General features: G+C 41.4%; 1 protein-coding gene across 1 annotated transcript in view; it reads right to left on the bottom strand.

Moving 5' to 3' along the window:
* Nucleotides 1-10,066: 10,066 nt before the first annotated feature.
* TSPAN5 (tetraspanin 5) overlaps nucleotides 10,067-15,144 on the bottom strand; it is an 84,838-nt gene continuing 79,760 nt past the window's right edge. Inside the window, exons 6-8 of the mRNA XM_049815503.1 lie at nucleotides 14,674-14,721; nucleotides 14,432-14,548; nucleotides 10,067-13,845 (exon numbers count right to left, since the gene is read on the bottom strand). Of these exons, the coding sequence (XP_049671460.1) occupies nucleotides 13,780-13,845; nucleotides 14,432-14,548; nucleotides 14,674-14,721 (231 nt within the window). The 3' untranslated portion in view covers nucleotides 10,067-13,779. The remainder of the gene's footprint in view (nucleotides 13,846-14,431; nucleotides 14,549-14,673; nucleotides 14,722-15,144) is intronic.

Below are 15,144 nucleotides of genomic sequence, written 5' to 3'. Positions count from 1 at the left end.
AGCGTGCAGAGCTCTTTGGTAGTGGCAAGAAGAAGTTTCCAGCCCTTTCCCCCTTTCCCCAGAGGCGCGAGGCATTTCTGTGGGTTGCCATGACACCTATTTCAGTGTGTTAGGCTGTGCGCATTTATGACCCTGTGAAATGGACATACCTGGCTGAGTGCTTGCTTTGAATTTACAGAAGTGATCAAATTATATTCCAGAGAAATGTATAGTAATTATGAAGAGTGACAGTCCCAGAGTGTGTAAACTGGTTCTGCTGAAGGCAACATAATTATCCCAATTTACAGTAGCTGAGAATCTAGGCCAGTTTTTCTCATGTTGCAGCTTTTTTTTTGCTGGTCAGCTGGGGCATGGGCTGGCCAGAAGAGAACTGGAAATAGCAATGACAAGTAGCATTCTTTTAATAATTACAAATATGTTAACATGTAAAGGACAAACTTTTTGTTATTTACCATGTTTCTGGCAAAGCAGTCTTTGCTGGTAATGGAGACATCATTTGCAGCTTTGTAAATATCTGAAGATGGAGCCCTAGGAAGTTTCTTGGCTAAATGAAACCAAAAACATGAAAAAGAAAGGGAGGATGGGAGGGGAAAAAAAAAAAGACGACGACATTGGAAACTTGATAATGAGTTAAGTTGTTAACAATTCTGTAACTTCTGTGGATCCATCTCCCCAGAAAGCGACACAGGAAGAGTGTCTCCTTAACCTAGTAGTTGTTGAACCCTTGTTATTCAAACCATTTAGCTGCATAGCCGAGAAAAATGAGGTTTAGGTCATAAGCGAGAGAGATGCTTTGTTATAACCAGGCCCTTTAATACTCTAGGTCTATGTTTCACTCCTGAGGTCTCCCTACTCAGACTTACTGCTCCACTGAGCAGGAGCATGACTGTTTTGCTGCTCATGAAAGCTTTGTCCGTACCGAATTTAGGTCTTGTCATTGTCAGACTGAGCCTGCTACTTCTGCGTGCAGTAACGACTCATTAGTCCTGTCTTACCTCCCAGGCTATTTTGGGTTTTCACGGAAAGGGAAGAAAGACATTAAAGATGACCATTGGAGAATGAGGGGTTGCTGGTGCAGTCCTTCACTGCCTTCCTGTAAATAGTTGTGTCAAAAGATGAAAGCAAATAAATATTTACATGCACACAGAGAGAGAGAGAGACAAGTTTATGTGTGCATATATGTATACACATACATTAAAAAAATAATAGCTCCTTGAACTCTTTACGCTATCAAGGTTGTAAAGCTGGGATGGCCACAGATTGCACTTGGAAAAATCTCATCCACAGGGAGTTTCATTCTGTACTGTTAAAAATAATCCAGCTGGCGTGGAGGTTGGTTGATATGTATGGAAACAGCCTGTGTTGTCTATAAGGCATCTAGCACTGACTGTAAATATTGTGATCGGCCTGTCTGTAATCACTTGAGTTTACGTATAGCAAGCTTCCACGTATCAAGAAATACACCCTATGTGTATGATGCAGCTTGCACTTGATCCACTGAGCACATTTGCTGCAGTGCTAGCAGAGTTGCTGTTAGGATGGTGGGTGGCTGCTGTTCTGCCCTAGCAGCAGAAACTTCTGCTTTTTGGAAATAAGGAATAATTCCCTGCTATGAAGAACAAGAATTTGTAATGACTGATTTAAAACTAAAAGGGTAGAAGTATTGATTAAATGCTAAAAATGCAACCAAGAAAGTCTGGTTCATTTTTGCAGATTTGCTTTGTTTAGTCTTCGTTGAAAACCCTGACCCCTTTCCTCCTCGTCTTCCAGTAACTGCTTTGTAGTTGAATACACAGAATTTTCCATGGAAAGCCAAAACCATTTCAGCTTCTCCATGTTGTTCAGTTAGTTAACTTCAGATTCCCAAAGCGAACTCACTTTCCTAGAACATATTTGAGTCTTTCCTGCAAATATTTAGCTCAAAAATCAGCAACAGTCTTCTGCCCTCTTGTACGTGTGTGTGAATGGCATTCCAAGTGCCCTGAACTGAGATTATGCTCAGCTCCTCTTGCTAACACTGAATTAACCATGCATACTCAGGCAGTATGGGCCAGATCCAGCCTAATTCACGTGAGAGCCTTTGGCTGGAGTGTTACAACTTGACACTTACTGAAGCAGAGGAGAGTTTTGTATGTGGCTTTAAGGGTCTACTTTGAGGCTTACTGATGAGAGTGGAAGCTTTGCTCTTAAGATCACTGGTGATAGTATGGCAATTGGCACTCATTGCTGAATCTGTGCCTCAAAACATAAGGCGTGGCATGGGGGATACTATATAAAACTTTATTACCTGTATATTCAGCAAATCTTTTCTGGTGTATGTAGCCTGGAGGCAGTACAGGGAGGAAATCCAAGTTGTTCACTTCATTGCTGCAAATGACATATTTGGCTACGCTGGGAAGTCTGATGGTAAGAATTGTTCTTTTCAGCCCCTGCAAATGTCTAATTATATCAAAATAATTTATGAACTTCTGTTTGACCTGGAGAGTATTTCCTGAGTGGGTATATATTGCCAGAAGTGCATGTCTTAACCTCTTTTCTGACTAGATATATAATCCAGACCTTGTTAGTTTTAGAAGGCTTTATAAATTCATGGACTATCAGTACATGGAGATGTATGACTTGTTTCATGAAAAACAGTCAATTTTTGACATGTTATGCAAGTATTCTCTTGTTCCCCAGCCATGCCTTTTTGCTGGTATATGTTGAAAAGATGTACGTGGTGTAACACAAACTGTAGTTTGCCTAGCTAAAAGGATCCTGTTCTCATTCCTTCAAGTGAAAAGAATTTGAAGATTCATGTATGATGTCTGGCTTCTCCCTTTTTTTAGTTACTCCTGTGTGTTTTGCATGGCCCCTTGGTTTGATCTGAATTGACAGTTTTTCCTTGAGTTCTTGGCTTCAGGAATCTTCACCCAGTGGGTATATAAGCATGTTGGCACAGGAGACAGGATAGCCTCTTGCAGTACAGGTGGGAGCGTGCCCAGGCCATGCCCGCCTATGTGCTGCCATGAGTTGGCAACAAATTCAACCTCCTAAGAGGGAGGAAAGAAGTAATCATTGATCCTAGGTGGTTCCTGGGTATTGGGAGGGGGATCTGCAGCCCAGTATTTAGTGTGAAATCTTTGAAGGGGTGATGTTTTGTAGAGGCTGCTGCATACATGTTTGTTACCAACACAATATGCCCTTTATTGGGAAGCAAAGCCTATATGCCAGCTAATTATGAGAGCATAAGATGAACCTACAACATCTGGAATGGATCCCCTTAACTTCCTAAGCAAAACACTCCCACTTTTATCTGTGTTCCAAATCCCACTGGGGGTTGATTGCAACTGAACTGGACACAACAAAGTACAAAGGGTGACATTTATAACTTGTCCTTGTCTTTATCTGGCACCTGGAGGCGTGATGAGTCTAGCCAAGTGGAACACCATTGCTGAATGTCAAAACAAGTTATCTTAATACAACACAATCACTGTTATCTTATCTGCCTTGGGGCAAACTTAGGTTGCAGTGACCTGCTTATACAGCGTTTTTGAGTAAGGCAGGGAACTTGCTATATCTGCCTACAGGTAGCAAAACAAAATACATGGATTTTTGAGAAGGCCCCAATTAATTCCTTGTAGCTGCTTTTGTGAAGGGCACTGCTCCCAAGACACCAAGTATTCTACAGCTGACTTGGGATGTAGTGGAGTTTTAGTTTTTGGAGTACAAATGCTCCCTTGACTCCTGGAGTGAAGTGTCTGGTATTGCCTTGTCCAGTCCTTCTTTTCTGACAAAGTCATCCTTTTGTTGGGTCAGTTTTTGTACACTGGTAGTTCTCCTAAGATGACTCCATTTGCAGCTTACCCCTCAGGTGTGACTTATGGTGGCCCCATATTGCAGAGAGAGCTGTCAAGCCCAAATCCACTTTTGATATTTTGTATCACTTTCTGAAAGGGATGGGCATCTCCCTTGGTTCAAGTGCACACAGTGGCTCTTTTTGCCTTGTGCTTGCAAAGGAAAAGTTCTTCCACTTCACCAGGTTTCTGTAAGGGTCTTTTTGAGACACTTGCTCCAGTCAAGGACCCGGTCTCTCAGTGGAATTAGACCCCCCAATCTTTCTTTCCTAAAAAAGCCAACACTGTGATGGGTTGTTGGCTCCTATCCTGTCTTTATCTTCTCCTGACAACTTTTAGGTTGTTCATGTAATAAATAAGGTTATGGTAGAATAAACTATTTTCAAGAACAGTTGTGAAATCCTGATAAGTAGTCATCTCAGACTAAAGCCTGTACTTGATTTTTTTGTTTGTTTTGTTTTTGAAAAGAAGAAAGAAAAATGTCAACTTTTCTAGTATTCACATTTTCTTGTTTTCCATGGACTAACACTCCCTGTGTGTGCTCTTCTTGGATTTAAGAAGCAAGCACACACAGTAGGGTTGAGTACCCTGAACACAGAACCTGTCTGACATGTCATCGGGTAGCTGCAGTACTGGGGGGGGAAGTTGCCTAGCATGGAACTTTGCCCAGAAAAGTGCTGTGACCTTCTGGAGTAGTAGATAGAGACCAGGCAGGTTACCTAGGGTATCTCAAATGGCGTTAGATGCTTGCTTTTAGGCAACCGAATCATACCTATGGCTTCTGCATGTCTGTATAATCAGAAAAGCTTAGGATGCCTTAGGCTTCTAGAGGCTTAAGGGCTTGTTTGTCCATCTTGAGAGCGAAAGGTATATAAAATTGTTCCCCCCCGTATAAGGGAGTGTTCAAGTATGTCTACCTGGCAGAAATACATATTAGGGAAAAAAAAATAATAGTGACAGGAGCCTAAAATGGCCTAACTGCTAAAAATAAGTCAGTGGAACTAGCCACAATTGATTACCAAACCTATATAGAAGTTCTATAAGTAAAGGAAATGGAAGCGTAAGGAGGCAATGGCTTTCCTTTGTACCATGTCCCCTCTCACATCAAACCACTGCTGCTTTGCTTGAGTTGTTAATTTTTGCTTTACAGAATTAAACAGTAAACTGGAACAATGTAGACTTTAGAACTGTTTCTTTGTTGCCCATTTAAAAAAAGACAACAAGAGAATTGAAAAGGATCTGAAAAGTCCATGTAGGCTCAGACACTGAGTAATTTCAGTGACTTTGTTACTGCCGGGAAGAAAAGTAGAGGCTGAGCAGAAGGCTTCTGCATCATTAGCATTGTTAATCTAAATTGAGAGAAACTAAAAAGATGGGATGCAAGTCTAATGCTTACGTAAACTGCCAGGAAGTTGGTTTGTCACAACTCCAAGGTGCAGTTCAGGCTTAAGCACGTTAGTGCTAGTCGCCCAGAATGCGGGCTCGCTCTGCCTCTGACCTGAAAAAAGCAAGATGAGCCCTATTGCAGAGCTTAGCTGCCACAAGTAATTAGGTTCATGAATTGGTACCGTAACACCAGAAAAAAAAAAAAAAAGACAAAAAAAAAAGACAAAGGCCATAGAAAGCTGGATTTTCCTGAATGCAAGACTGTATCAGTTTCAGCTTGTAAAAACCATCCTTAATGTGTGTGTGCTGTGTTCTGAAAAGGGACATTTATGTTCCTGATCCACCTTGTGGATGCCTTGTCAAAACCTGCATCTCAATGGAGTGTTGATTCATTATGTGAGTCAAAGCTGTTGAAAAGCTTTAATGCTAGTGATATTAGAGGAGCACTCTCATCAAGGTGACTAGTTCATAGTCTCAAACTTAGAGTGCTTGAAGAGCCAAGAGTGTTCCTGCCTTTTGTGCTGTGTTTTGAAATCTTCTTCTCTTCTACAATTTTCTTTTGCAGTCATCTTTTTCTAAAACTGAGGCCTTTTGTCTTATGACACTAGGTTTTGCTTGTGATAATATAGTGAATAAATTTTTCATCTAATTATGCATCTAGTTGGTCTGAATATTTATGTGTAGTAGAGGGATGTTGCTGCTGTTATGTGCAGGGCTGTAGATACTATTTCCTAAGATGGCTGTACTTTGGGCTACCAGGTTTGCAAACTAGAAGACTACAAACATAGGAGAGAGAGAGTCAAAGGGGACTGTGAGCACAACCTTTCATACAGTTTATGTCTACTAGTCTGGTGTCAAGAGACACAGAATATACCATTCTAGAGACACTAATTTTCTTAACTGTTTATAGAGAATACTTCCTCTGGAGCTAATGAGTTCATACTGAAGGGGATCATGATTATAAGGAAAATGTAACCAAAGTGTATGGTAAGTCTGAAATACTGTCAAGTTATTGATTTCCTTTCAGTGCAAAATTTAGGATTAGAAACTGATATTTACACATTCTGAAACTGTGGTTTGAGACCTCTCAATTGCTGCACATAGGTTTTGGCTTTTTTTGAAACGTTGATTTCTTCTGCAGAGTTATTCTGACATAGCATGCAGAGGTAGCTAAGTTAAAGGAACGAATGCTGTTGAAACTGGAAGAAAGAAGTGGATTACATAACTTGAGACCACAATCACCTCAGCTCTTCATCTGTTTTCATTATTTTTGCGGGTGCCTCCTTTTACATAAACCATCTGTTCCTATAATTTTCAACTTTCCCGTGCGAGATGCCTGAAGTGGATCAGTCACAAGGAAATGACCTTATGTGTGTCATGGGTGACATGTTTTGCAGTGCAATGTAAAGATTAATTAGTCTGTGTGTACATAAAGGTGTAGTTTATTATCTGTGGGCAAACGCATGGCAAAACTAGCTGTACAAACGGCCACTCTAGCTGGCTGAATTACTTGATCTAAACGCGTTCACTGGTATTTGCTATGTCAGCTTCTGTTGTCAAGTGGTTTGTAAAGATATGAAATACCTCTTCCCCCAAGTATGTCACAGCACCTGTTTGCTTGCAGCATTTATCTATCATAGCAGTAAAATCGGCAGTCACTTTCTTTGCTTGTCCATCTGTCATCTGAGGGTTGCATTTAATGAGATGGAGCAGCAATCTGGAAAGGAAGTCAAATGCAGAGTTTAGCGCTAGTTGCTGAAGCTTGACATATGGATTTGTAATATCATCCTAAGTTTGTAACTATGCAGTATGTCCAGAAGGGCATACATGTTATGACTGTCACCTGTGGCTGTATTTCTATCTTACTTTGCGTCTGCTTCTCCCACAGCTGTCTTCTCCCTTTCTCTTCCTTCACAGCAGGAGGAGCTGTGGAATAGTGTTCTTGAGTACACATTGATTTTTTTCAGTAAAGCCCATCAATAAGACTTCAGTCTAGTCAACTGAGATGCTTACGTTGATAACAAACTCTATGTGCTATTGGCTAAAAAGAGGTTCTCAGTTGACTGCCACTTTCTAAAGTCAGTCATGTTTGGAAACACAGGCAACTATAAGGCCTACTAGTTTCTAGAAATGTGATCCAAGATGCTAAAGATTAAAAAAAAACAAAACAAAAAGACCCTTGAGTTGTTCTTGGACACAATTTTTGTTTGGAAAAAGAGGAGACAGGTAGATGTATTAATTTCCCTCAGAAAATAAAATTATTTCCAGTTTGCAGGCAGGCTCTGGGGAAGATGCGATGGGAAGATGCCAATCATGCTGGGAAGGGATTATGTACACAAGCTCTGTATGAGAAGAAACTTGCCCCAAATAGTTTAAGCTGAGACTGTACCAAAACACAGCAGATGCTACCAGAGTACTCTCACAGCAGAGATCTCACATCCATTTAATCCAGTGCCAGAAACACAGAAAAAGCCTCTAATATTAAACTGTACAACAGCCTCTTATTTAAAAAAAAAAAAAGAGAGAGAGGGAAAAAAAAAAAAAAAAAAGACATTTGCTAGGAATAGTGCAATAAAGCCACAGACAGTGTGTAGAGCTGTGAACACAGACCAGGACCCCACGCCATCAGGCTCCAAATAACACAGAACCTCTGCACTGCTGAACGTAACCAGCATGTTTACAATCACAGTTCATAGTGGACCCCCATGAGCCCGAGTTGTCTCAGTGCGGAAATAATTTCCATTGATTTAAATAAATAGATTCCAAAATACATTTGAAAGACCAGTTATCAATGACTTACCTGGTTCTAGGAAGAGATTATTCCTTTTGACATCAGTATAAACTGCAAGTGTTCACACAAGCTGATCACACGTCAAGTTGTAACACTGACAAAATTCCCATGCACCTGGCTGTCTAACTGGACCTCAGGTTAAGCTTTAGCCGTATCCTTATCTCCAAATTTTTATTAGGAATACCACTGTCACAGCAAGCACAAACAAAAGCCAACACTGATATCCTACTTTCAGATGGTTTCCTGGATGGAATATCAAGTGGCTTACATTTCCAGATAAGATCTGTGCTAAGCCTATACACAGAAGGAGAGTCTGCATAAGAGCAAAGATGGGTGTATGTTGCAGTAGGAGGAGGTAATTGAAGAGACTGTAAGTGAGAGACTTGGGGATTTATTTCCCCTGTTAGTATGGGGGAAGGCAAGCATGGGGTCTTCTCCTGGAGGAATTTTGCATGAACGTATATTTGTGCCATTAACGTTAAGTGCTACATCAAGAGTACACATTCACTACATCATATTTCACGCAATTTTATTTATAAAATTGTAATTATCTAACAAATTGCATATAAAATGATTTACTTCAAGTAAATACAGAATACTGCACAACTATTAAAACTATTGTATTGTCCATCATAAGTGTATTAAAACATTCCTAAAAAATGCCTCTATTAAAAACCAAAAACCCAAGAACACAAGTAGCATGATCAAGACCACTTTCAATAGCTTAAAATGAATTACCAGGAAGTTGCATTAACTTCCTAAGTAGACTCCAGTTACATCCATTGAGATCAGCATGTGATACAATACCACAGTCTAATGCTAAAGATGACAAGTAATACATTATGCACCTGATCTATGCTTTTCTCCTAGACTGAAGGTAACCAGTCCGAAATCAGAAAACTAAAGCTCAAGCCAAACTCTACTGGGCATGCAGTTCTGTTATAGCAATACTTTCAATCGGTAAGTGTAGTTGGCTTTTACAATCAATTTTACAACTGATAAAAAAAAGGAACACAAGAGAATACATTCGTATAAAAAGGAATGATACACAACGGGTAAATATTGACACCTTGTCGTACACCCCAGGATGAACCAGAGAGAGAGAGATTCAGTTGGAACTAATCTGGAATATATGTATCGGAGACAGGTCTGAGTTACAAAACCCAAATCCCAATCTCCCCAGAGCTCAAGGTAGTATCGGGTCCATCTCTACTATGTACACAGCGTGAACATGAACACACATACAGATGTAGCTTTTCATTAGCACGTTTATATTGTCGAAACACAAAAGACAGCTAGCAGTGCTGCCTGGTGCACGCTAGTAGTCACAACGCTTATTTTTATACTGCATGTTAAGGGAGACAGATTTATTTTTTTTTTTTTAATCTTTTCTTCCAAGTGGCAAAATTTGGTAGCTAATGGATCCAAGAGGGTAGTTTTGTTTGCTTTAGACAGTTGCATGACCAATTAAAGATATCTGAAAAAGCTTCAGAGATAAAACAAAAACGGGAGGGAGTAACTGGAACCTTCAACAGTGCTCGACGCCTCTTAAGATCTAATCTCCTTCCTAGGTCTTTGCAGAACTGCCTTTTCAATGCACCCCAAAGGCACACACAGCAAGAAGGGAAAGGGACGCAAAAATCCGCGCGGGAGTTTCTCTTGAAGCCAACATTGTTAATCAGAATCGATTTGACCAAGGGCACCTCTAAAGCAGTAAGAGCACAGATTAACATCCAGGACAGTTCTTACAGCACCACGGTTAGTCCTGCCGCAGGTGATGGCAACCTCCCATAAGTGGTAGCGGGTGCCGACTCCGACCCTCCGCGTTACAGCCTGACGCCGTTCTGGTGCCCACAGCGAGGCGAAAAGGCGAGGGAGGCCCTGCTACCACCGAGGGGAGCCCGAGCGGCTGGCGCGGTTCCGCCTCGCCGGGCGGCTGCCGCACGCCCGCGGGGCAGGCACTAGGTGGCAGCCGACGACCGCGCTCCCGCCTCAGCTCCGCGGCCACCGGCGAGCTCCCTCGGCGGCCAGCGCTCGGGCTACCACAAACGCTCCCAGGGGGAAAAGCAGCCGTGTGCGGGAACCGTTTGATCTGCATGCTACTGTTTACACTTCGGACACTATTTACACACCAGAACTACAACTACATCTCTCCCAAAGGGGAGAGAAGGCGGCTTTCAGGACTGAGCACACTCGAGAGAGGGCAAGCGTCTCCACGGCTTCAAACTCTAAGCGGCACAATCAGAATTACGGATTTTGAAGCAAAGAGATCCTACTGCTACTGAAACAGACACACAGAGACAAATCAAACATTTGTCCATCAGGCTATTATTAATAAGGAAAAAAAAAGATCTCAAACAACAGAAAGGCCTGTGAATATGGAGAGTATTCAGAAAGCAGAGAGGAGCAAGGACCGTGATGCCCTTCGGCAGGGCTCAGCAGGGAATTTAGAAACGGCTTTAAAGCCAGGGCCACTGCTGAAGCCACCAGACCTCTCGTTAGCAACGCCGCCATCCCATGCGAATCACCCAGCAGAGCTGTTTCACGCTCCACAGGCCGTAAGCCTGACAACAAATTTCTGAGCAACTACTGCACATTAAAGATAATTAGACTGACCTCTGAACTCACATCTACCCCACCACCACACCAGGCAGGCTAGAAATTGCCAAGAAGTCGTACCACCTACCATATCTTATTGCTTTAAAAAATGAGCCCATGTAGCCAGCAGATGTGCTCTAGTTGTGAAAACTTCAGGTGAGCCGCAAAGTTTTCTGGAAGAAACCTTGCTTGCATTTGGCAGGCTCTGACAACAACCGATTGATTTCCAAGGCCTCCCACAAGCTTTCCAACCTCAACACCTAAGCTGCTAAGTAGCTGCTGATGGGGCATTTCTAGGACATCTTACCTGATCTGTAGACAAAAAATGTGGGATTTAAATGTGCAATATAGACAGCTAATCCAGAACATTCGGTATGCATCCGTCAAACAACTGCAAAAATGAGAAAATAAGAGCATCTCTTTGGAACAGGGAAGGGGGGGGGGGGGGGGGGGAGGATCAGCATCTGCAGCAATAAAGACAAGCTCTAGAAAAATAAGTTATTTAGTGGTTTTTATAAGAACAGTCATTCTGGGACTCAGCAGGAGCGTTGCACATTTGCATGTACACGTGCAAATAGTGAGAACAAGATTTGCTCACCTCAGAGCGTTTACCTTCCTATCAGTCTGGCACTGCCAACAGCACATCCAGCAGACTGGAACTCAAAGAACAGCATGACAAGACAGAAGGCCAATACAGTACAACTGCAGAAATTCAAGTAGAAGAATGAAGTTGTCTTCAGAAGCCCACAGCAGCAACAGCAGTATTCAAGATCAGTGGCAACAAGGAATGTTTCTGTAATGCAGGCTTTTTTTCCTTTTCTCCAAACCAAAGGGCTCAGTCACAATCAAGGCTCTTGGGTGGAAGGGTTACTTCCCCAACCATGCTTCCCTCATTTCTCCCCACACCATTTTGTCTCAGTGCAGCAACATTGGTGCTAATGATCTGTCTGTCCTGCTGCTATCGGGCAAAATGGTGTGTCCCTTTGGGGGGAAACAAACACCAGTAACTCCTCAAATTGAGGAGTAGCTAAGAAAAACATAACACTGTGGTGAGGTGGAACCAACTTTATTAAGGACAGTGAATTATAATTGCTTCCAAAGGCTTTAAAAAAAAATTTTACTCTGAGTCATGGCTGGCCTTTAACAGCAGATACCAAAGGATATGGAGGCTGCCTGATTCAAAGCCAGTCAGTGGGAGTTAACCAGAAGAAGATGAGGTAATGCTCAAGGACAGGACAACCGGACTGCCTAAGGCATCTGTGGAGCACTGGTGTGCCTACCACCTGCCTTCAGAAGGGAAAAAACCACGGGCCGACTAAAGCACAGAAAGGCAAAATGTGCAAGGGTACATATACTCACATGTTTAAGAGTCAAAGGACCAGAAAGGACCTTACTAGGTTGTCAGACCAGCCTTCTATCTGACCCCCAGAACAGGGAAGCTCTGAAAGCAATGCATTCATCTCTTCTACTCCACATATTTCATTTTAGGAAACTCATCTCATAAAGATGCTAAGCTCTTACAAAGAGGTGCTACACACCCTTTACCACTGTCTGACCAAAGCAGGAGCTGAGAGCTCACAGCTTTCAGGACTGGTTCTGCAGATACTGAGAAGGGTCATACAACAAGCTAAATTTATACAAAGTGCAATAAAACTACCCAAGCCATGGTCAGGTTTGTGAGTTCACTATTATTAGTGAAGAAGAATGAATCAAAAACTCAAATCTGGATGGAGTCTGATCTAATTCTTCTTCCACTATTTGTGCTTTATTCCAAATTCCACTCTCTTTTGTTCAATTCAAAAGAGTCTGTCTTGGCTGATCCTAACATGCGCTTCTATTTTAAAACTTTTATTCCATTGCTTCAAGAAAGCTTTTTGTTGCATTTAGAGCAAAGGGAGACAAATCTCCATAGCAAGGATTTGTTCACTGGAGGTAAGCATTTACTCTTGGCAAAAGCTGTTCTCTCCAACTTCCAATGGAATGGGATATGATCTTTCCATAATCACATGCATTTACCAATAAATAAGTTTGGATTAGACTGTATTAAAACATATACACAGATTTAAAGCACTGGAGTGTCACAGGTTGTTACTCCACAGCTCATGCAAGTAAAAAGAATTAAAGACAAAAGAAAAAAAAAGAAAGACCAAAGCCTCAGCTAGGAACAGACCAAGAAACTATCGTAAAAGAAGTTTTGCACAAGTATATCAAAGCACTAATATTAGTGAGATCCCTAAATACATTAGGTTACACTAAAATCCAGAGAAAAAGATTTAGCCATATCAGATACACGTTTTGATTTTTTAAGTTAATATATAATTCATTCTTTGAATAATATTATTCACTTGGACCCAACATCCACACTGCTTTCATACATTTATACAGTTATATCCCAACCTTGCCTTAAGAGACTGATGTCCTAAGGTATGGCAGCAACCAAAGGCTCTACAACCCTTGTTTGTCAAATATAAAACTCCTTTCCCCTCATACAAGGGTGGATAAGGAAGAAAGATGTTGATAAAATTAGCCAATTCTCCCTGTGAGCTTGCTGATTCCAACCTCGAAGTACTACAGGGAGATGGCTGGAGGCTTGCGTAAAAAAAAATTTCCCTTGTTTTAAAAACAATTTCTTTTACTGTACAATAGATGCATAGAAAGTTGCTTCCTGCTTGATGGGTTTAGGCCTGTAGCTATGTTTAGCTGTGAAAACAAGAAGATTGTTCCTTTACAGAGTGGTGAGGAGAGAGACCATCTCAGGAATATTTGGCAGCTATTGAAGAGCTCATGATACGAAGAATAAACAGCATATCCACAGACCACAACGATGCAACTCTGTCCCACCGAATACACCAATTTAAAAAAAAGTGTCCACTTGTTACTCAAGATCAAGAATACAGTAGAGATTCACGGCTCAACAGCTTTCAAACTGGTGGTTTAAAAAAAAAAAAAATTGTCAGTGAGCAGCAGATTTTAAAATAGCCCACTCTTCTCTCCCCCACCCCAAAGAAACATGAGTTCACTGCAATATCAGGAACTTAGACTTGAGACTACTTGGGAGAGAAGGCTTCCCTGTCACCCATGTCCATACAGCTTGGTGTCGGAGCGACACACTGGAGGTTTCAGAGGGTTTCGGTTGTCCAGTGTCTTGTTGTGGTTACTTCAGCAGTTTTACCAGCTGGCTCTGACAGCCTCAATGTCACTAACCAAATTCTGGGCTAAGCATATCCCAAATATCTGGAAGAGACAACAGTTTATTCATTTGGAGCATCAGACAACTCTTTTCACACAGGCAAACTCCTCAGGTTATACCGAACTTTGATATGGAAAGCAAGCAACAGAAAGTTAGAAATCAAATTAACAGTAAGTGTTGAAATAAGGAAGAATATTGAAAAACTCCTGTAACCTCCTGTAACCCCAGTATTTTTATAGTGCCACTGGGTTCCAGGAAATTGAACAGTTCTAGACTTGCTTCACAAAAGCAACGGTAAAGGTTTCTCACTGCTCATTTAAGCACCATCAGAAACAGTGGGTCTGTACAGGCTTAAAAATCTCTACTTAATCATTATCTGACACAGAGTGTTAGTTTTGACGTTCAGACAGTTAAAAAGAAAAAAAATGCATCCCTATAGATAAAAATTAAATACTCCTTAACACAAAGAAAGTCTCATGCATTTAGCTCCCCTCACTAAAACCTACAGACGTTGTATTTCTAAGTGCAACTGACACCGTGTTTCCAGTTCTCATAGACAGTTCCCCCCTTACATATTCTATTTATCTGTTGTTGTTCTGTGTAACTCATTACAGGGAACGTGATGTTTACCTGCAGTAATGCTATTCCAATGAATATACCGGCAACTATGGTAAGATTGTCCTGCAACCATTTCTCAAATTGAGGGACACAGCCTTTAGTGTAGATAACGATCTGCTGATCAACTTCCTGCCAAGGAGAAGAGGGAGTAAAACAGAGATAATTACATTCAACTACCCCATCAGTAGAACAACCTGCTCTTGCAAGAAGGATTCAGATCCTTAAGATACCACATTAAAAAAAAAAATGCTTACTGGTTTTTGCCTTGCATCGTAGCCACACTGAGTATTAATAACATCTTCCTAGGAGAGACAGACAGAAGAGAGGCAATCAGTGAAGTGTCTCCCAAACACCTTCTCTCCCAGCTCCCCAGAGTTGCTCCTGTATGTAATAAGACAATCACCCTAACTTTGGTTACGATATTGCTTTTTAAAAAACCCTTCCTCTTCCATTGAGTGCTATTAATTATTTGCAACAAAAGCACATGGTCAAAAAATATTTTTAGCTCTCAGGGAAGCAAGCTGGGAAAATCAGCCCTCCACCTGGGTGAACTCCATGTTCCCAATCCAAGTGTTCAGAAGTCAAAATAAAGGGATTAAGGAACATCTATTTTAAGTGAAAGAACCTTCTGCTGAAAAAGTTTTGTCTACACTGAAAAACGTGCCAAGACTACCGTTAACATTTTCAGAGTTCAGTCTGTGCAGTGTGAAGAGGTGAGAAGGGGC

Source organism: Accipiter gentilis, chromosome 12 (assembly GCF_929443795.1).
Source record: "Accipiter gentilis chromosome 12, bAccGen1.1, whole genome shotgun sequence".
Lineage (NCBI taxonomy): Eukaryota > Metazoa > Chordata > Aves > Accipitriformes > Accipitridae > Astur > Astur gentilis.
Note: the sequence above shows the minus strand (reverse complement) of the source record. Positions and strands in the feature narration are given on the sequence as shown.